This window comes from Lingula anatina, chromosome 9 (assembly GCF_051362555.1).
Source record: "Lingula anatina isolate TDL-2025a chromosome 9, LinAna3.0, whole genome shotgun sequence".
NCBI classification, from domain to species: Eukaryota; Metazoa; Brachiopoda; class Lingulata; order Lingulida; family Lingulidae; genus Lingula; species Lingula anatina.
Window position 1 is genome coordinate 8,809,511 of NC_141775.1, and position 21,381 is coordinate 8,830,891.

Consider the following 21,381-nt stretch of genomic DNA (forward strand, 5'->3'; position numbering starts at 1 on the left):
GTGTATATAATATTTATGAACTTAGAAGTAGCCTGAGGTACGTCAGCATCATAGGCCTTACGAATGGCAATAGGCTATACTGTACCGTAGGCCTATATTATTACTATATAATATAGGCGTAGCCTACGTGTGCAAATGACACGTGCGTACATGTATATTTTAATACCATTTATTATATAACGATAGATGTGATGCAAATAACGTAAGAAACTTCTTCTGTTTTACACAATTTAGAATCTATATTTACATAGACTGCCGGGGCATACACCTACCGGTAGGAGTAACGATAAAGAGAATTTATTAATAAAGAAAATTTTCAGAATAATATCCATCCGCTATGGTTGTGTAACATGCATGTGCGTGGTTATGAAATTAAAATATGAAATACACAAATAGCTTAAATAGAGTTTGTACCGGATACGAAGAGGCTATATATATGTTTTTCTTAATTTCCTTGGAACTGATTATATATATTGTCTATATACAAATGTCAGAGGACCCGCTTCTCGCGAATGTGTTAGGTGTGACAACTTAAGCTTCCGGCGGAAGTAAATCTGAAAAAATACTATTAGTACAGCTGTAGTAAACCTAGTTGCTACTAGAGGTAGAAGAAAAAGGTTAGCAAACAGCAGCTTTTTTACCATTTCACATTGGACATTTTCCACTACCTGAAGTAGGGTGAGGGACTCACAATTAATTCGGATTTCATAATAAATGCAATGTGCGTGCATCGCTTTTTCACTAGGATACATGGAAAACACCATGGACCTTGTCATTAGCATTGCCATTTAGCATTGTCATTAGCAGACTACAAAATACATTAAGTAGTAGTACTTCTCTCACTTTTACTGCTGTAAATTGTCATATGTAAGGTAGAATTTACAGCTTAGTATAATGCCTCTGTTGCTTTGATTCAGTGATTGCAGCAAGAATTTCCAAACACCATGTAAACCATGGCAGGAAGCGATCCCTTGAAATATGCCAATGAATTAGAATCGGTACTGAACCTTCTGAAAAATGATGCAGACTTGCGTGAAATGTTTAAGGTAAATGTGCTAAATAGTTTTGATCAGTATTATCAACATGACAGCTTAATTGCCCCCCCCCCCCCCCCCCCTTAATTTGCATCTCTTATTCATGTAATGGTAGTACTAATATTTGAAATATTTTTTTATTGGGATATTGGGATTTTCATTTTGCTTTATTTGACAAAAGACCTAATCTAAAAATGCCCTTTTATATTAATTTTGTATATATTTGCAGGAGGGAGAGGTCTCTCAAGCCTTCAAGGAAATAGCCAGAGATCCATCAGCCATACCAAAATATCAGGAAAATGTCAAAATTCAAAAGCTTCTGAAAATGATGGGAGATAAAATTCAGGGGTTTGCCACATCGGTTGTAGCTGAAAGTGACGCTTCTGCAACCACAGCCTCAGCTCAAGGTGACACTGTGGAGGTAATCACTCTTTTTTAGGTTGTTACTAAGTAAATTTGTGTCAGCAATAAATATTTTGTCATTATAAAGTCTCCTTAACAAACATGCTCCACATTCATCTTCTTGCACTGTAAACAGTACTGAGATTCATACACAAAATTCAGAAACTTACTGTTGTTAAAGGTACATGTATACTCCACATGTATGAAAATCACCCATGAAAGTCATTTATTCTTATGGGTGCATTCCCAGAGATTTAGATTGATCTAGAGATTTAGATTTAGATCCGCCTAACTCCCTGGGGGTTCTCGCTAAATTGCAGTCAGCCGTGCGCACACCATAGTTAATTACCCCCTTACAGCTTTAAGTAGGCGGGACAGACGCTTAAGCCAGCTAAGCTGACAGTAATCTAGTGAGACTCCCCACAGGGATAGAGCGATCTAAAATCTGTGGGAATGGGGTCTATGTCTTCACATATCCTGCAAAGCTACTACTCTTTCCCAATTCAGACCCTTTAAAACTATAAAACCCTAAAATAAAAGTAACTGACATCAGCAGTTCTCTCTGAAATGTACAAGAAGACTCAGTGCACTGAATGACTGGCCAGTCATTTACAAGTAATCGATCATTAAATTTAAATGGAATAAAACAACGAATCTAAGGGTAGGGGTGGGTCGAGCAATGATCTTTAGAATGAGAATTTTTTTCCTGAAGGAAATTCTTTTTGATGGGTGATGCAAACAGTACCTTTGAATTAATCATAGTTACAGTTACTAGTGCATGCGAAAAAAGCGCAATGAGTACTGGTAATTTCTTAACTGCACGTAAGACATTCATAGTATCAGTTTTTAGATAGTCTATGTTTTTAAAAAGAAAACCTTATTTTACAGTCATCAGAGGAATTAGCAATGGATGGAGAAAGCACAGATCTATTTGATGAAGATGCTGCAGTGCAGCCTTTAGTGGGAGTAGATGTATTAGAACAGGTAAGGAAGATAAAAAAGTACAAGTTGAAGATTGCAATACCTCAGAAGACAAATTGGCACATTTCACATAATATCAGTATTTGCAAGTAACTGAAATCAATTAATGTGAAAAAGCTCATTCTACTGAAAAAATGAATATATTGGACCAAAGGTCATGTCAGTGGTGCAAAAATTTTGTGTAATATTTTCATAATTGTTACATTTATCTTCTTCATTACTGTGTAGCATTAAACCGCAAAAATACTGGGGCGAGTCAAAATTATGCAACATGATACAAGATATTTACCACTGATTTGACTTAAATGTTCCCTTACAGACTTTTCTGTGAAATGACTCTAAAAATGAAATAATTGAAATCTGTGAGTAATCTCTTTATATATAGTTAGGTTGCAAATCTGATTCTTTCTTTTAATACCTACTAAGAATTGGTGATATTTTCTAACTCTAGATACTACGTGCCAAGAAAGGGGACCCCAGCAAGTTTCAGAGTCACTGGGAGCAAGATGAAGAAGACATTGATTTTGCCACAGATGAGGAAATAAAAAGTGAGATACAAGAATTGCCAAATGTTTACCCTATAATATTCTGTCCTGCAGATGTTTTCATGCATTTAGTTTATTTAATTTTATTTTTATTTAGTTCATTTGATTTTTATTTATTGTCATTTGGAAAGTCAAATCAGCTTGGTTTCTGCTTGAAGAAATTTGATTACTTGTCATCAAGCATATTAAATGCTCTACTTACTAAATTATTTATTTATTTATTTATTTATTTATTTGAAAGACAATCCAGTTCAGAGAATTCTGTGGGCTGCAGAGAATGGCGAAGTGGACATTGTGACTGAACTCTTACAGAAAGATGCATCCTTGATTCAAGCTGTAGATAAGGATGGCTATACACCTTTGCACAGAGCAGCCTACAATGGAGAGATGGACATTGTCAAGGTTAGATACCTAAAATTATACGTTAATGGCACTAAAGGGGTATCTTTATATTATAAAGGCCTAAATTTGTCAAAAATAGCTATTTTCATTGTTTCTTTTATGTGAACTACTTATCTAATATTATTGCAGTATACATAAACATTTTTAGAGTACTCCATTTTTTGTTCCTTTATTCACCATCCCACTCTTTTCTGCACATACGTTCAGGTGAAAATCAAATTCTCTGGTATTCTCTGTTTTGTACATTGGGGCTATTCTAAGAGAGAATTAAAAAAAAAAAACATTTCAGATATTGCTGTCCCAGGGAGCAGACGTCAATGCCCAAACCAAAGATGGCTGGCAACCAATACACAGCGCAGCGAGATGGAACCAGGTTGAGGTTGTCTCTCTCCTACTCCAAAATGGCGGCAATATCAATGCTCAAACAAATGGCGGTCAGACACCTCTGATGTTGGCAGCGTCAAACAGGGAAGGGAAAGAGACCACAGAGTTTTTGCTCATGAATCGTTACGTCGACCCACATTTGATGAACAATATTGGAGAGACAGCATACACATTGTGTCAGAGATACACTGGATTTTACTATCTATTTGATATTGTTCACCCGAGTATAAACAGTTTTTGAATTTGAATTGGAACCTGGGTGAAATGAGAAGATAGCCTGGAGAATATGTGTAGTATATGACTACTTGTCGCTGTTGTTTTTTCTTTTAGATAAATCGTTTATGCCACCTTTCTTTTTTTTTGTTGGTGCATATTTTAACAAAACTTCGCATGAGATCCATATTTCACAATAAATACTTTGTAAACAACTCATAGAAGTATGATACATTTTATGTTACCACAAAACGGCGGTTATTGCAATTAATCTGGAATCTGTGCTTGTCATCGGACCACGTGGCCTCCAAATATGGCTACCTTTTGTAATATTCTCTTAGATTCATAACAAAAAACTTTGTAGAAAAATTGGACCAACTTTGAATGTTGGAACGGATTAACTTACCATTGGTAAATGTGGGAAAATTGACGTTTACCCTAGGAAATTTAATTTTTTTGCAAAAATGAAGAGTTGCTTAACCTTAATTAAATGCCGTCTTTCTTTTATCTTGGTGCATACTTTATTTAAGGTTGATCTGCTATGCGGTTATTATGATTACGAACATGTAGACGCTCCGTTTTCTCTGAAATCCATTATGCCGATTTGTACCAAAATGGCGCAGCGACTCGAACGTTTCCTCAAGTCCGACAAGGAGATCACTTTTTACAAAACATTTCTAACTACAGTATTAATATAAGTCCTTGTCTGCATTTAAAGAGTGGATGCACGTACAGGTAAAATAACACGAGATGAAAAGAAAATAAACACGGATCAGGATCAGGGTTGGGTTTCGGGCTCGTCATGTTTTCAGAATATGGTCTGCCACATGGGTGAAAATTATGCCCGATTTCAGGATTTTCAGACTTCATTTTGATCGTTTCTAAGTGCGGTGAGGAACTGCAAGCTACATGTACGTTTTCAGAATTTTCAGTTTTTACAACTTTCACCCACACTCACACTCTTTACCCCGAACTGAGTGGAAAGTTGGATGGCTACCCTCCGTCATGGCTTGTATATATGCTTTTATATTTAATATATATCAATAACCCTCGAGAAAATGATCCATATTTTGTCACTACCTTTTTGTTAAAATATATTGACGTAGTTTTTGTTGTTGTGTTTTAGTCCCGGATTCGATGTACAAATAAACGTTTTGTATAACGATCTGGCCCAATGCCAATATACTCGGTGCATTGAGCTAGTAAATAATCACCATGTAAATCGCCGAGATAAAAATGCAAGTTTTAAAAATTATTTTAAAGATGCGGTTGTCAAACAACACGCGATTTTTAGTTCATTAAAATTCATCTGGAATCCGCATTTACATTTATTGTTTTTTTTCCTTTCCATTTTTTGAAAAATTATTTTAGTATACAAAAAATGTGACACGTTGGGGCTTTTATTCTTTTATTATTATTTTGTTGGGGGGGGGGGTCACAACGCGATAAAAATCCCTCCAATAGTTTACCCTTTGCCTTCAATATGTACCATTACGCGGTGACTAAAAACTTTACACATAGTATGAAGAATTAGTGGAATACTTAACCATTTAGATCATTCGACGAAGATTACATTTACAAACAAGTGACGTATTTTTCCACCGCACTCTCACAGTCACGTGACAAGAAGGATTGCGGACACACCTTGAGGCAGATTAGATGGAATGATAATAAACTGTGTCAAAATAGACGTATGTATGCCTGGTCCTGTATTTTTATCAGTAAAAGTCCGGGATAGAGTCGCAGTCTTTTTTCCTTCTCGTGAAGTTTATTATGTCAGTGTATAATTGTGCAGCGAGGTGTAACATTTCCTCATTCTACCTGTATTGACGAGGTCAGTCTTTACGGCAATTCACGGACCTTGACACGCCTACCCTTTCTATGTGTTAATATATGAGGGAGGTGGATACAGGGAATTAATTGCCAAATATTGTAAAAAATGTGTTTCTATTGAAGCTTTTTTTTTTTTTAGAGAAATTGAAATGTAAACGTATTTTGTCGTGCAGAGAGATGGCAAATGAAACACTATCGTTTTGAGCTCAATACATTTTATTATTATTATTATTATTATTATTATTATTATTATTATTATTATTATTATTATTATACGCTCCATCCTCTTAATCTACATGTTTAGTTGGACATTTCCGTGTGTTTAATAATTCTATTTTAAATTTTGTTTAATCACGGATAAACAAATTGTTTGGGTAAAAATCTGGCCAAAATTCTGATCAATTAATTTTTATGTCGAGACGAACAATATTTTCTTTTTTTCTTGCTTCTTTTCGTAAATGTATTCATTAAATTTTCTTATATACAAAATGCACCGGAAATCGAAAAAAAAATACAAGTCGCATTTTTTTGGGGGGAGGGGGGGGGACGCTTTTTTCTTTGCGAAAACTAGTGCCAGTTGATGACAAAATAATTTTAGACGTTATTTCCAGGAAGAAAACGCTTTAGTTTACAATTAAGCTGGCTGTCACGGGGGCGGGGACGATGTTATCCCTCAATTAACGATAGTGCTGAGCTCGATTCCTTTACGCTAGTATCTCATTTCCTCGTTCAAATGAAGGAAACCGTATGGCAATTAATAAAAGTGAAAAAATTACATGCCCTTAAGTTGTAATAAAGCACAACAAACACTGTGAACGCCTATGGCCAGCGTCCAACCGTACATTAAGATATAAATCACAAACACGGAAATCTGGCCAAGGACACCAGGGAACGTGAATGATAAAATCACCGGAACCGGACCGCTACGGTCTAATAAAGACGTCCAATGGGTTGATGAAGAAGACGTCCAATACAAAACAGTGACGCTGACATAAATCATAGACAAGGAAGTGGAGTACTGAGCTAGGTGTATATAAGTAAAGGATTTGGAATGTTGACATCAGTGAAACTTTTCTGTGTTAAAGCGTGCACAGCCGAGGACGCCGAAAAAGTTGACATAATTTGAAGATCTCATATTCGCGATAGTTTTGTTTTTTCAGTAACAGCCAGTCAGGGTTGTCTTTTTGCGGGACGAATATTGGTGGACCATTCTGTTATTTTTGCAAGGTAGGTGTCCGTATATTAACATGCAGCTCGAGAGCGAGGTGAATGTTGGGGGAAAGTTATTTATTTATTTATTTATTTATTTATTTATTTATTTTACAATGTGTTGGGAGTGTGTTTGCATCTTTGACTGTTTAGGCATTCAACTGCGGTTTAACAGGTCCATTTCCCGTTTTGCGGCTTAAAACTATTTTTCGTTCATCCCCTTTCATACAAAAAAAGGGCTGAAGAAAAGCGTTACACATTTTAAATTGATTATCACGTTTTTGACTTCACAACTTCATAAAGTGACAAAGTAATTAACGATGATTACGTTATTTTGTCTAGATGCGAATATATTTTACATACGGCACATCTGAGGGAAGCTTATAGATCTAATGTAGATGCGTATGATTATTCATGACACTATTGTGACGTGCGTTGAGGTTTTTACTGTTCTTTACAGCGGCCGCTCGATCACTTGAAATGGCGACCTCAATTTTCTCAACCATTCCTTTGTTGTTTTGTGCGGCGATCATCAGTTCTTCGACAGCATTCCGTCTTGACAGACTAGCATCTTTACGTCTACCTGTAAAAGAATCCATTGGTAAGTTTTTGTCATTTTTGTAGTTTTTCATCTCAGACTAAAAAACGGGCATTTGCCATGCATACAGTGCCGACAGTATATAAGACAGTCCCGGACATGAATATTTCTGTTATCACAAATAATATAATATAATATATCCATAACTGTACAAGGTAATACCAAGAGAAACTTTCTTAAAGACTTAAGCATACTAGTGCGACTTTTGAGCAAGTATTCATAATTTACATGTATATATTCTTGTGCACTTCATGTAACAACAGTAACCAATATACCACCTGCAACATGCTTATTTAAAGGAGAATTATAGAACTGTTTTATAAAACAGTATGCAGTGTGTGTGACACAACCTCAAGGTCGCTTCATCTGCATAAACTCTTTCCATAATTACGTAACTCGATCATGGTTCCTTTTTCTAACTTCAGCGATACCGCTACCGTCGCCATCATGCCCAGCTGGACAAGTCCAAGAACAGACGTCCTATCTTCATTACCCACAGCAAACCTACAGCACCGTATTCTGTAACTCGGTGGCCGCAAATGCTCAAAACGAATGCGGTTATCACTGCAAGAAAGTGTGTAGAGATAACCATGGAGCGTCTGCTACTGTGGCCAGTGTTACCCTGAACGCGTGCGTTCCGAGTAGTTCTGTGCCAGGATTTTCTTCCGGAACTCTTGTGAAGATGGATGTTTGCTGTTCTCCTCCACCGCCGCCATCTTGCCCAAGCGGACAGGTGCCAGAACAGACGTCCTACCTTCATTACCCACAACAAACCCACAGCATAGCATTCTGTAACTCGGTGGCCGCTGATGCCCAAAACGAATGTGGTTTTCACTGCAAGAAAGTATGTAGAGATAACCATGGAGCGTCTGCTACTGTTGCCAGTGTTACCCTGAACGCGTGCGTTCCGAGTAGTTCTGTGCCAGGATTTTCTTCCGGAACTCTTGTGAAGATGGATGTTTGCTGTTCTCCACCGCCGCCATCTTGCCCAAGCGGACAGGTGCCAGAACAGACTTCTTACCTTCATTACCCACAACAAACCCACACCACGGCATTCTGTAACTCGGTGGCCGCAGATGCACAAAATGAATGTGGTTTTCACTGCAAGAAAGTGTGTAGAGATAACCACGGAGCGTCTGCTACTGTGGCCAGTGTAACTTTGAATGCTTGCGTCCCAGGAAACTCTGTGCCAGGATTTTCTTCCGGAACTCTTGTGAAGATGGATGTTTGCTGTTCTCCACCACCACCGCCATCTTGCCCAAGCGGACAGGTGCCAGAACAGACGCCTTACCTTCATTACCCACAACAAACCCACAGCACGGCATTCTGTAACTCGGTGGCCGCAGATGCTCAAAACGAATGTGGTTTTCACTGCAAGAAAGTGTGTAGAGATAACCATGGAGCGTCTGCTGCTGTGGCCAGTGTTACTTTGAACGCGTGCGTTCCGAGTAATTCTGTTCCAGGATTTCCTACCGGAACTCTTGTGAAGATGGATGTTTGCTGTTTGCCACCAACTTGCCCAGCTGGACAAGTCCAAGAACAGACGCCTTACCTTCATTATCCACAACAAACCCACAGCACGGCATTCTGTAACTCGGTGGCCGCAGATGCACAAAATGAATGTGGTTTTCACTGCAAGAAAGTGTGTAGAGATAACCATGGAGCGTCTGCTACTGTTGCCAGTGTTACTTTGAACGCGTGCGTTCCGAGTAATTCTGTGCCAGGATTTTCTACCGGAACTCTTGTGAAGATGGACGTTTGTTGTAACCCTTAAACTAAAGTTCCCAACCCGAGTGTTGACAGTGTTCTCCTTTGTATTTGGAAGAACATCGTAGAAACTGCACGTTGAGAATATATGCTTTTTCAATCAGTTCATTTACTGCATAATTAGTTCTTTATGCATCCATGCTGTAACATTGCATAAAATATTGAAAATTGTTGGTAAAACTCTTCATTGAGGGTTTGATTGTTATGAGCGTACTTTGTGAAACCCCCTTTAAGGCTCTTTATTTGCTTACATCCATAATCAGAGTATTTTTACAGCTTTTTTCAAAACTTTGAAGTGTCTAAACATACCCGTATACCCGTCGATTTTGAGAAATATGACTACCAGAAACATTACTAATCTTTTTTTATGAATATAATACGTTTAACTTATTTACAGTCATTTAAATATTCAAATATGTTAGAAATTTGTTGCGATTGAAACTGTAACTTGCAAAATGTCTCATAGTTTTATTCGATAGAAATATATCTTAAGTGGTATTCAGGACTCGCCAAGAGGATTATGCACGATTGAGAGAATTTCGCGGTCTTTTTCTACGTTCTGTTTTTACACATCTCTTTGTAGATATTCTCCATTTCACTAAACACTGACATTTTATTATCCATGTGTACGAAATAAATGGAATTTTCTTTTGTTTGTTTTATCAAACAACTTGTTATCGTTTCTCATTCAAATCTCTTATAGCTTAGTATCGTTTGGATTTGAGAAATCTAGATACAATATTTGGCGTATTCATGAAAAAGGTCTATATATTCAATAAACATAAGTAATTTATATATTATCGAATACCTTTGATTTAACAGAGCCACTCCCGTTATCGGGTGGCGTAAAATATTGTTTCTGTCACACGAATCTTTATTGCATATCAATGGCAACGATTTTTACTTCATGAATTAAACGCGCTGCTTGAGTAGTGACATTATTTAAGAGAGTCGTTCTCCATTTGGACGGAGAATCATTTTTACTTACATTTTGTTAATTTTGTGACATCAAATCTTAATTTTGTGTAGCAGATCATAAAAAAAGCGTCGCTTGGTACAGTGGTATGATGCATTGCTATGATGTTACATGCATTGCATTCCAGGAATTAAAAGTGTTATCTATTTTTTATGATTTGGATTTGCAAACGAGCGACGTAAATCTGTGCGGCTGGTGTAGTGGTATTGTGCAAAATTCCCTTTATTGCGACCCTTTATTCGATTCTGGGGCGGCGCACTGATCTTACTGATAATTTATCAAAAAATTTGTATTGAATTTGACTTTTAAAAAATTATGATATAAGTGCAAAATTATTATGTGCAAGTACATGCAAAAAGTGCCATTGCTATCAGAGGTATTATCATTTTTGGCGTCGCAATAATTTTATTCACTTTTGTTGAAGTATTTAACATGAAATAACAACTAAGAAAACTTTTTGCAACTCTCCGACCTAGTATACGTGTGGCGCCGCTGGTGTAGTGGTATCATGCAAGATTCCCATTCTTGCGACCCGGGTTCGATTCCCGGGCGGCGCATACTTTTTTAGTTAAACTTTTCTTGATATGTTTTACTCACCTTAATAGTTTCATAGTTAAGTTTATAATATTATCTTTAGCACTGATCGCCAAAGATTCCTGTCCCCTGTCCACTGGAATTATAATTATGTAAGATTTTTACTTTTGCGACACACATTCTATTCCCTGGAAAACCTTACAAATTGTAGTCTATTTCATATTTGACTGCAATTTCCATGAATTCGAAATCGAACAACAGAAGAATAACAGCGCCGCTGGTGTAGTGGTATCATGCAAGATTCCCATTCTTGCGACCCGGGTTCGATTCCCGGGCGGCGCATAAATTGTAGTTAAATTTATATGTAAATCACTTTTTCATATTTATTAAACTAGTAAAACTTATGCGTTACTCACCTTTATAAAATTATCTTTATCACTGATCGCGAAGGATGCCCCTGGTTCACTGGTTTGGTGAAAGATATTTATATTTGCAATATGCATTCCATTCCCTGGAAAGCCTTTTAAATGTTTCTTTATAAATTCTATATATTTTATATATTTGTTAACAATTTCCATGATTACGTAAGTCCGATATAAGGCGCCGCTGGTGTAGTGGTATCATGCAAGATTCCCATTCTTGCGACCCGGGTTCGATTCCCGGGCGGCGCATAAATTGTAGTTAAACTTTTATGTAAATCACTTTTTCATATTTATTAAACTATTAAAACGTATGCGTTACTCACCTTTATAAAATTATCTTTATCACTGATCGCGAAGGATTCCCCTGGTTCACTGGTTTGGTGAAAGATATTTATATTTGCAATACGCATTCCATTCCCTGGAAAGACTTTTAAATTCTATATATTTTATATTTGTTAACAATTTCCATGATTACGTAGGTGCGATATAAGGCGCCGCTGGTGTAGTGGTATCATGCAAGATTCCCATTCTTGCGACCCGGGTTCGATTCCCGGGCGGCGCACATGTTTTTCTGATATTTTCTCAACTGTTTTATGTCGAGTTTATCTTAAATGCTGTCACGTAAATTTGATAAACAATGCGTCTGTATGTGTGTGCGTGAGCGGCTCACAGCTATACGAAAAATAATGAACAGAAAGCAATGCTTTAGGTACAAAATATTTTATTTAAACCATTATGAGTGAAACGATGAATTCAACACGCAAGTTAACATATACAGTGCGCGTATCAAGCAACACACATGGGTATGGGTATTACAAGTAAACCGTATGGATAAAACATTAATTATCGTAAGAGAATTTGCCAGCACATATGGCATGCGTGTACGGATTCTAAATGAAACTGCCCTGTCTGTACATCCATTACGTACAAATTCCAGCACAGATGTGTCATTAAAATCGCGAAAATAACGGTCTCTAAAAGCAGTATTTTACTTCAAGGAAAAAATATTCTTTAAAATAAGGCAAGCTGTATGTAACATTTTACCACACAACGGAGTTTAGATAACATTGTACAGGGGAATAGAGAGTTTTTTTTCAAAAGTTTTTCATCAAGCATACAGATACAGTGTAGCAAAATATGACGTATACGATTACAATGTGTTAATGTACAAAATAAGTAAACATATCAATACATTCATCATTTTTTGACATAATAACAGTATTTCATTCACATGATGTTATACTAGTTTAAATAAATATCATTTTACTGTGCAATTACTTCATGAGGAATATTTCATATTCTGTATCTCAATATACAAAAACTAAGTAGACTATTACCGTCATTAGCTATTCAAGTGCATCTTAATACTTAAGTTTTGAGTAACACATTACCTTGTTAGCTATATAGTTTATATCTATATGGTATCGTACAAAAAGTGGTTGCCATTGTCACTAGCGAGGGGCCCCACTTTACACATTGCGTTAGGTGAGAAATAAGCACAACTAATCTCGGCAACAAGTGCCAAACAATAAAAGAGCTGACATTTTTATAGGAAATTGCAATATTACGGCTCTAGCATATTTTAAATTCGTCTTATGGGGGCGCATATCAGGGACCAATTCTCAGCTGCCATTACATGTCAAGATGTTTGAGATAACCACTAATGATTCAGCCCATTCCATACAGTCAAACACTCCTTTAAATGATTCCTTTACAGTATTTGCAAGACTATTACAAATTCGTCATATGCAATGTGGTAATTCTAGCCCCCACTCCCCCAGGCCTATACTATTATTCAGCATAATGTACCACTTATTCTTATCTTCACAAGAGTTGTATATATTTTACACCTATGCCAGTGACAATCCATTCATGATGCACAATATGCAAAAGAAAAAAATTAAACAGTGAACATTTAGCTACAAACAGCACCAAGGAGTTTTACCTGATAAACCTATATCATGATTTTAACATATAATTTACATATATTAACTTTTATGTTGACATCAAGGTACTGGTTTAGAGTTTGTTCATTTTAAAGTATCAATGGGGGCGTCTCGATAGTCCGAAGGTTCATTGGTCCGAAGGTTCATTGGTCCGAAAAGTGGTAACATTTTCATCGATTTTTTAATCAAGGGTTCATTGGTCCGAAGGTTCTATAGTGAATATTCGGACCAATGAACCTTCGGACTATTGAACCTTCGGACTATTGCTACGGCCCCGTATCAATTACAGAAAAGGATTCAAGTTATCTACTTTTGTGATTTTTTGAGGGAATTCGAGTAATTCTCTCATGTAAATCAAAAGTTTTAAATCTCCAGGTTTTTACTTGAAAATTAAAGAACCTTGTGGGACAATTGATCAGTGAAGAATAACTTGATCTGAAGACAAAATATGTTGGCAAACCGTCTTTTGTCAAAATATGCCTAAGTAGTTTTAATTTCTTAACTGGGGTTTGTAAAGCAAAAATCCACTACAATATGCTCCATTCTAATCACAATGTAGTAGTACCAATACTTACAAATTGGGTTACTTATACAGCAATATATATCTCAAACTGCTTTGTGTCCCAATTTTTGACATGGAGAGACCCCAATCTCCCCCCCCCTCAAATATTGGCATGCAAAAAGGTTCTTGGGAAACTTGAAAATTACACAGATTTTCAATTATGCATTAATGTATATATTTGCACATTAAATCTGTCCAGTCATTGAGCATATGATCACGTCAGTCAGAACACTTTTGGCATTTTAAAATTTATAACACGACACGTACCGAGGAACGGAAAAAGCAAAGTTTTTACACTCTAAAAGGCTTATAGTATGTACACTGCTGTGATAAGTTGTTATATGTGTCTTACAGCTCTCAATATGCTAAAACAATTATTCCTTAAAAAAATTGCATGGTTATCCCTAGATACATATTGACTTCATGCGTTGTGTGTAAAAAGGTATTTCAAAATTAATACTTCATATTGGTGGGATAACACAATGCTAGAGCCTCAGTTCTGTTAGGTGAGATGGTATGGCAGGATGCCATTGCATTAAAAATAGATTGCCTTACAGACAAACGTACATACATGAACTATTAAATGCTGTCATTTATACACAATGACCAATGAGATGTTTGTACCACAACAGCATGCTGTAATTGTGTACAGTAAAATGCAGTCACTTTTGGCAGAGAAATTTCCAAATGTTTAATAAGACGTGTAGGAATTAGGTTACAAAACTGGGAATGTGGGCCATATAATATTGAATGCTGCTTATCATCACCCTGGAGTGGAGAAAAAAAAAACGATGCTGTTACATGGTACTGGCCATCCAAACTGGGTTAAATTCGTTACATAAATGCACATATATACATATAATATTAACTGAATTTACACTATGTTTTGCAAAATTTTATAGAACTTCGTCCTTTCCGGTGGTCAACTAAATGTAACTCTTCTTTGTCCAGTGTTACGTATTGGATACAGCCCTGGAAACCTTTATAGTATGCTCTTGGAAGGCCATCTGGGGGCATGCGTTTGCCGCCTGGAAAAAAGTTCAATATCAATTACACTTCTTCATACTTGTCTTTAACATTTCATATTGGTAATTAAATACAAAGCCTGCAACCAGCATTTCCCTGGGGGGAGTTTTTTTTTTTTATCTGGAAAAGTGGATCTTATTTCCTTTGAATTGTCACAACTTGAGAAATGGCTGGCATATAGCCTTGATAGAATTTGAATTCAGAGCAGTCTTATTTCGGAAAAAAAGGCAGTACTTTCAAACCCTCCAAACCTGATCACTGAATTACATGGCATACTGACCTATCCACAGCTGACCATCAGTGTCCAGTTGAGTTGCCCCTTGCCTCGACACCTTGGTTATCGGCCGATTTCCGTCAACCGTTAACACTCCTTTCCTCTTGTCCCTAGTGTAACAAAAATAAGTTTCACCAAAGCTAGGTAATTTAAAGAATGTTTAAAATGACAAAAGACAGATTAACAAATTAAGAATTATAAATTAAGAAGACAGATTAAAATGACAGATTAACACCCCCTCCTTTGCAGGCACCCTGCTGTGATGTAATAATCTCCAGTAATCTGACTACGTATACTCCTCTACCACAATATAACATTTACCTGTAAAAAAGAGCAGACAGTTGCTCCTAAAAAGTCCAGATAAAAGAAATTCCTATGCAGAATGATCTGCTTTTTATTTCCGGGTATAAACATATTGCTGAACATGTTATAAATTGAATAAAACCTGGACGCAGTTAGTAGAAATCACAACCTCTAAGCTCAATTGCTCTAGTTTAGATTATGTTACAAAATGAGGAGTCTACTGGAGTGAATAAATAAATAAATAAACAAAATCTTTATGTCTGATACAAATAAATTGTACTATGTAAATGAAATTAATGAAAGCTTTGTGCCAGTAATTGTTGCTGAATGAGCAAATTGCAAGCCTTGAAAAAATTACTGATTTAAAATAGTACATCGATGGAACTTTAAAATACTATACTCAGGCACCAATACTCAGACACCTTCATTATTGGAACAAAAAAATAATAATAATAAAAAATAGGAAATAAAAATAAAAAAATGGCACTTATATCTGAAAATTTGTAGAATACTCAAAAACTTAATACAATTGAGAATAATTTGCAGTTAAGAAAACAGTAAGTTACCTCTCAGCTATTATTGTATGCCAGTCGCCATCATCTACTCGCACTGCAGATCTTATTTTATGGATGTCAGTGGGTGATTGTTTTCCTAGATTGTAGCTAAACTCTACGTGACCATTCACTATAGCTAGGGCCAGGTAATCTCCTCTAATGGTAGGACTTTTGTGAACTATTAAAACAAGGCCGTTCTTTTCCGTCGTTCTAAGTCGGATAAGGTATCTATTTTGCCTTTGACTGCGTTGTCTGAAAAAAATTGAAAAGCAAATCAAAATTAAGTGTAATTTTTTACATTTTTTAAATGAAAAATTTTAAAACTTGGTTCAATTATGGCTATCACACTTAAATTTCAGTGACACCACTAATAAAAAAAAAAATTAATATTCATCCTTTCAGGCTGATCACTTGAACAATTCTAGATGGTAACCAAACTCTCTTTCCTTAACCTGAAAAATTATTTTTCAGGAATCTCCAACTGCAAATTATTTTGCAAAATACTTATTTAGTATTACTTGTCTATAAATGTAGTAAGAAATTGCCATACCAACAAGTTTAAAAATCCAAATAATTAAAATAACATATAAGTTAAAGGTTTCAAACAAAATTTTAAAATAATTCCAATGACAATAAAATGCACATTTGGAAAGCTGTATATTATGTACTCTTATAATGATTAGTCCTTTTTTTAAAGTTCCACATAATGCTTTTTCTCAATACAAAACAAAGCTAGTAATAATAATAATAATAATAATAATAATAATAATAATGTTATTATTATTATAATTATTATTATTTCTTGCACATTAAATAACTATATTCTATTAGTGTGTTTGTGAAAAAAATCTGTGAACTGCAATAAAAAACTGTGACCAATCCTGTGATGAAATATTTAGGCCCTAAACTAGAATGACTCTGCTAAAACTGCTTTAAAACTAAAGGAATGAAGTAGACAGTTTTCATGAATCTGCAGCAAAACCAAACTAATACCTCCAACCAGTATATTTCATTGAGTAAAAGTCATCTTCTTCCTCGAGTTGGTTTTAAAACAGTTTTAAGTGACCCGTTGGTGGATGGGGCCTTAATCATTAGGTGAAATGGGGTGAAATAAGTATTTATAGTACAGACAAAAAACTCTTTCATCACCCTCCAACAGTTAATTTGAAATATATCAAGAGTAGTCTACATAACTGTGTTGTCTTAACAGTTTTCAAACTTCTACATTTTTTTCACATTTGAATTCTAAATAATAAGAGAAACATTAACACTATCAACCCAATGTGAACAGTTCCTCTAAATGTGATGAATCAAGTCTCTGAACACAAAGATGTGGCATTAAATAGTATTGAAAGAACAAAATGAGAAGAACAAAATGAATAATGTGTAAAACCATGGAGTACCTACTAAACACAACTTCAAGGTTGCAAGACTTAGTGATATACAGCAGTATACTACTATTGAGTGAAGGTATTATAGAAGTGTTCAAGAAATTGTCACAATACAGATGAAAATAAAAATACTGATAAAATCACATTCCACCTTCTGAAACTTTCAAGGCAGATGAAAAAGTGCCATATTGCTAAAATAAGAGAACAAAGTGTTTTCTTTGACATCATGTTCTCTTGTTCTAAAAAGTGAATATTACTAGAGAGAAGGCAGATTTGACTAAATCTGGGTTTAAAGCAGAACAAAATTTTCTTCACAAATCAATTCTTTACACAATTTCACAGTATTTAAATAATATTAAAAACATATCAAGGCCAACGTAGAGAAAGTTTTCAAACATCTCTATTTTTCTATTTTACTCTTTTTACAATTTATCATCTCAAACATTTACAACAACAACTGTCTATTCAAAACTTCAGCATTCTTTGGTAGAAAATACTAACAAAACATGTCTGAAGGGGGGGGGGCAATCATCACACTTAAAGTCAGCTTTAAAATATCTGCCTTCTCACACACAAAAAAAGAATAGAATGCCAAATACTAAAACAAAAGAAATAACAGGCATCTTCAGGAAATAATACTCAGTTATCAGAGACCCGTTTACCTGCGAGCCAACTCCACTAACAGCTTTCCTAATGTTTTAACATCCATTCCTTCCATTACTGCCCAGCTGGATAAACATACGTGGTAATAAGGTGACATGCATTTTACATGCAAGTGTTACATTAAGCTTTCAGAAATATCCCCCTTTGATGGAAATCCACACGCTTATTTTTGTGTCAAAATTTTTAAAGGGGTAAGAACTCTTCTTATTGGCCATAAAAATGCCTTAAAAAGATTTTCCTGTGGTAAACGACAATGTTTCCATTACTTAATAATAGGTAACGAACTAGTTCCAACATTCAAAGTTAATCAATTGTGCTTTTTGTAATTATCTATTTTAAAAGAGATTTTTATAGAGGGTATCAAACTATAAAGGCTCATGTGGTCCAATGTCACACACAGATTTCAGAATAATTAATATATTGCAATAAATGCTGCTTCATTGGTAAAATGGACTTCTCTGTGCTGTTTACAATGTATTTATTGTGGAATTTTGAATCTCAAATGAAAAGTTGTTATCCCTTCCAACAAATTTCAAGTGTTTTTGCCTTATATAGTTCATATATGCCCATAAAGCACTGTTAGACCCTTCTCACAGTGTGCTGTGTGTTGTTTTCTGACATATAATTTGCTCCAATTTGACAGAATGTCAACCTGATAGCCTGGATTTTAATTCAACCTTTACAAATTTTATTTTTATATAATTATTCATGAATACCAGGACATTTCTTATTTCAATGGATGACATCTGTGGATTTCATCAAAATATTGGGGATATATCACTGAAGTAAAAACAAAAATACCATGCTGTAAGATTAAAAACAAACACCTTTTTCAATTTCTGTAAATAATAATAAAAAAAAAAAAAAAAAAAAATCACTTGACATAAAATATGTCAATATGCATATTATTTTCACCCAATTATTTAACACGTTTTGTTAATTTATTGTTAAATAACTCAAACCAAACCTTATCTAAATTAGTGAAAAATCAAACATGTGAAAATGTCTCAAAATAAAAATAGTGCTAAAAAAGAAAAGAAATCTTGGGAAAAAAATTCTACACATACATCGCTGTCTTGTCTAGGGTCTTGTTCTTGAGTGGGCTGCAGAATCAAACATTTGAGGCTTGTTAGAAGTATAATGCACACTCTAAATCACAACCAAACACAATGAAGAGAAGTCTCAACTAATGCATTCATAGCACATAGAAAATATCATTCTACAGCAAATATATTCTCTATACAGCAGCTGTTTGCTACACAGTTTCAATACACACACCTACGTGCTGTATATTACACTAATCACAAAAAGATACATATTTTTCTAATTAAATCTGAGATCAATCAGTTATTAACAAAATTAACAAATATACAGCAGATCATGTTTTGAAGATAAAAAAAAGAGTGATCTTAAAAGTAAAATTGCTCATTATTCTAATGAACATAAAAAAAACAGAGATTTGTGCATAGAACTGAAAATGGTGGTTTTTATTTCATTCCCTCTAAATACATGCCAATCAATAAAATCTATGTGCAACTTAAAACCTCACAGCCTTTATTTGTCACCCATGGTGTAACAGATAAAAAGAGTGATATAATAATAATAATAATAATAATGAAAACTGCCATAACCTTTGTATTGAGTGCATTTCAAGGTCCACACATTTTACTTGAGAGAGAGAGAGAGAGAGAGAGAGAGAGAGAGAGAGAGAGAGAGAGAGAGAGAGAGAGAGAGAGAGAGAGATTCCCTATATACAGAACATGTGGAGTGTAGCATTAAAATTTCTTTTATAATAACTATGGTGGATGCAGTGTGCTCACTGGTAAGAATATGAACCAAAAACTCAGATTATCCTCAAACCAGCATGCATCTATGATAAAGGTTTCTTCTTCCCATTAATAATTATGTAAAAGGTAAAGAAATGCATACTTACTTCCTCACAGCTTGGTTATCATACTGTAGAAAAGTTGACCCGTCAAATTGAACGGGACTGTTTTTGTCGATGTCAGTTTCTGAAAATGAAAATGAAATGAACTGAAATTATGGGTGTTATCAAAAAAAAAAAAAAAAAAAAAAAAAGAAGAAAATCAATCAGGGAATATACAGACCACGTGAATATCAATACTGGAATCTATCAAAAATCAAATCAAAATATTATGAAAGCATATTCATGTACCAATATTAAACCACATACTAAATATCATTTTAGGAATTAAAAGAATTAATATGAAAATTCAACTTAAACTCATAATTAGTAAAACCATCAAAACAAAACAAGGCATTATCACTATATATTACTATAATATACCTCTCTGACAATGTTCCCCAGTATATCCTATTCTACATTTACACTCGTATTCCGCTAATTTTGGCTTACAATAGCCGCCATTTTGACAAGGGTTGCTGGTACAGGGTGGCCCCTGATATATACCCATATGTTCATTGGCTACTGCACCAGCCAGTAAATTATCATACATGCGCCCATTTATGTACAGCTGAAAGTATATACAATTGACCCCATTTACATTTCACAAGAAAGTTGAATATGTGATAGCAACTTTAAAAGTAGCAAACTGACTTTCTTCAGTGCTTATGACAATTAATTGTAACATCATATTTTATCTAAAAAAGGATTTGATTCTGAACATAGTTTACTTTGAATATCAATTCTTATACATAACTCGGTATAAACTGAGGGTTCCATCAGCAGCAATATTAAATTCCTGCTTCAAAATATTTTTAAAATAAAAAATAAATTTACTTACTCTCTGTATAGCACCATGGAAACCGGACTTAATACCGGAGTCTGGGTTGATAGAGCTTTTGTCTTTAAAACCACCTATATAAAGCGGCTGTCCAAGATTAAGATCTTTCAAAGTTCCCTAGTGAATTATGAAAAAAAAGTAGGTTGTATATAAAAACTAAGAATGAACATGATCAATGTGTTTTCTCTGAAGTAAAAGCATCACACACACACACAAACACACACAGATACATTGTACAATCTCTTCTTCTTCTCTCTCTCTCTCTTCACCAGTGTTCTTCCAAAAATTCTTGAGAGAAACCTACACAGAAATCAACCTGTTAAGCAAAAACTTGTAAGCACAGTGCATACATGTATATGCCTACTATCACACTTAGTTTCCAATTTTACTTAATGGCAAAGTTTAAATTCATCCTTACCTTGGATTGCCCTGACTGACTGACAGAGGTGCCATTTATAATCATGTTGCCTTGACGATTTCTCCTCTCAACCGTCACTCTGTGCCACACATTCAGAGCAATGCGTTTGGGTGATCTGAAATTATTATAGTAGCTCCATATGAATAAGATATGAATTTGGTGGTATGAATTTGCCCCAA

The 21,381-nt window shown here is 35.1% G+C and overlaps 3 protein-coding genes and 4 non-coding genes across 18 annotated transcripts in view; 6 read left to right on the plus strand and 1 right to left on the minus strand.

Moving 5' to 3' along the window:
- The first annotated feature begins 493 nt into the window (after positions 1–493).
- On the plus strand, positions 494–4,176 carry LOC106173868 (ankyrin repeat domain-containing protein 49). 3 transcript variants are annotated; one of them, XM_013555208.3, is made up of 7 exons: positions 494–678; positions 918–1,046; positions 1,264–1,455; positions 2,325–2,420; positions 2,869–2,965; positions 3,204–3,364; positions 3,654–4,176. In XM_013555208.3, exons 2-7 carry the CDS (start codon positions 954–956, stop codon positions 3,987–3,989), a joined length of 975 nt encoding a protein of 324 aa, XP_013410662.2. In that variant the 5' UTR covers positions 494–678; positions 918–953; the 3' UTR covers positions 3,990–4,176. The 3 variants fall into 3 exon arrangements, with proteins under 3 accessions (XP_013410662.2, XP_013410732.2, XP_013410809.2); XM_013555278.3 differs by having other exon boundaries at positions 511–617; XM_013555355.3 differs by having other exon boundaries at positions 552–721.
- A 2,652-nt stretch (positions 4,177–6,828) lies between these two features.
- Positions 6,829–10,038, plus strand: LOC106176840 (uncharacterized). The gene is made up of 3 exons (XM_013559426.2): positions 6,829–7,021; positions 7,464–7,604; positions 8,027–10,038. Exons 2-3 carry the CDS (start codon positions 7,484–7,486, stop codon positions 9,373–9,375), a joined length of 1,470 nt encoding a protein of 489 aa, XP_013414880.2. The 5' UTR covers positions 6,829–7,021; positions 7,464–7,483; the 3' UTR covers positions 9,376–10,038.
- Positions 10,039–10,830: 792 nt separating this feature from the next.
- Positions 10,831–10,901, plus strand: Trnag-ccc (transfer RNA glycine (anticodon CCC)). Its single transcript has one exon. It is a non-coding gene; the product is annotated as a tRNA-Gly (tRNA).
- A 248-nt stretch (positions 10,902–11,149) lies between these two features.
- Positions 11,150–11,220, plus strand: Trnag-ccc (transfer RNA glycine (anticodon CCC)). The gene has a single exon. It is a non-coding gene; the product is annotated as a tRNA-Gly (tRNA).
- A 258-nt stretch (positions 11,221–11,478) lies between these two features.
- On the plus strand, positions 11,479–11,549 carry Trnag-ccc (transfer RNA glycine (anticodon CCC)). The gene has a single exon. It is a non-coding gene; the product is annotated as a tRNA-Gly (tRNA).
- Positions 11,550–11,791: 242 nt separating this feature from the next.
- Trnag-ccc (transfer RNA glycine (anticodon CCC)) lies at positions 11,792–11,862 on the plus strand. The gene has a single exon. It is a non-coding gene; the product is annotated as a tRNA-Gly (tRNA).
- A 142-nt stretch (positions 11,863–12,004) lies between these two features.
- The window catches only part of LOC106173525 (agrin), a 142,924-nt gene continuing 133,547 nt past the window's right edge, over positions 12,005–21,381 (minus strand). For 7 of the 10 annotated variants that reach the window (XM_086996378.1, XM_086996376.1, XM_086996369.1 and 4 more), the window contains 9 exons: positions 21,203–21,317; positions 20,785–20,901; positions 20,328–20,514; positions 19,953–20,031; positions 19,087–19,122; positions 18,019–18,084; positions 15,978–16,217; positions 15,115–15,218; positions 12,005–14,836 (listed from right to left, as the gene is read on the minus strand). In XM_086996378.1, the coding sequence (XP_086852504.1) occupies positions 14,688–14,836; positions 15,115–15,218; positions 15,978–16,217; positions 18,019–18,084; positions 19,087–19,122; positions 19,953–20,031; positions 20,328–20,514; positions 20,785–20,901; positions 21,203–21,317 (1,093 nt within the window). In that variant the 3' untranslated portion in view covers positions 12,005–14,687. The remainder of the gene's footprint in view (positions 14,837–15,114; positions 15,219–15,977; positions 16,218–18,018; positions 18,085–19,086; positions 19,123–19,952; positions 20,032–20,327; positions 20,515–20,784; positions 20,902–21,202; positions 21,318–21,381) is intronic. The other 3 variants (XM_086996371.1, XM_086996373.1, XM_086996374.1) reach the window with 3 other exon arrangements.

Bases quoted from the DNA above. Each gene is read 5' to 3' on its own strand.
- LOC106173868 (XM_013555208.3), top strand. From the start codon at position 954: ATGGCAGGAAGCGATCCCTTGAAATATGCCAATGAATTAGAATCGGTA. The intron at 1,047-1,263 runs GTAAATGTGCTA...ATATATTTGCAG, and splicing joins ACTTGCGTGAAATGTTTAAG to GAGGGAGAGGTCTCTCAAGC. The intron at 3,365-3,653 runs GTTAGATACCTA...AAAACATTTCAG, and splicing joins GAGAGATGGACATTGTCAAG to ATATTGCTGTCCCAGGGAGC.
- LOC106176840 (XM_013559426.2), top strand. From the start codon at position 7,484: ATGGCGACCTCAATTTTCTCAACCATTCCTTTGTTGTTTTGTGCGGCG. The intron at 7,605-8,026 runs GTAAGTTTTTGT...TTCTAACTTCAG, and splicing joins ACCTGTAAAAGAATCCATTG to CGATACCGCTACCGTCGCCA.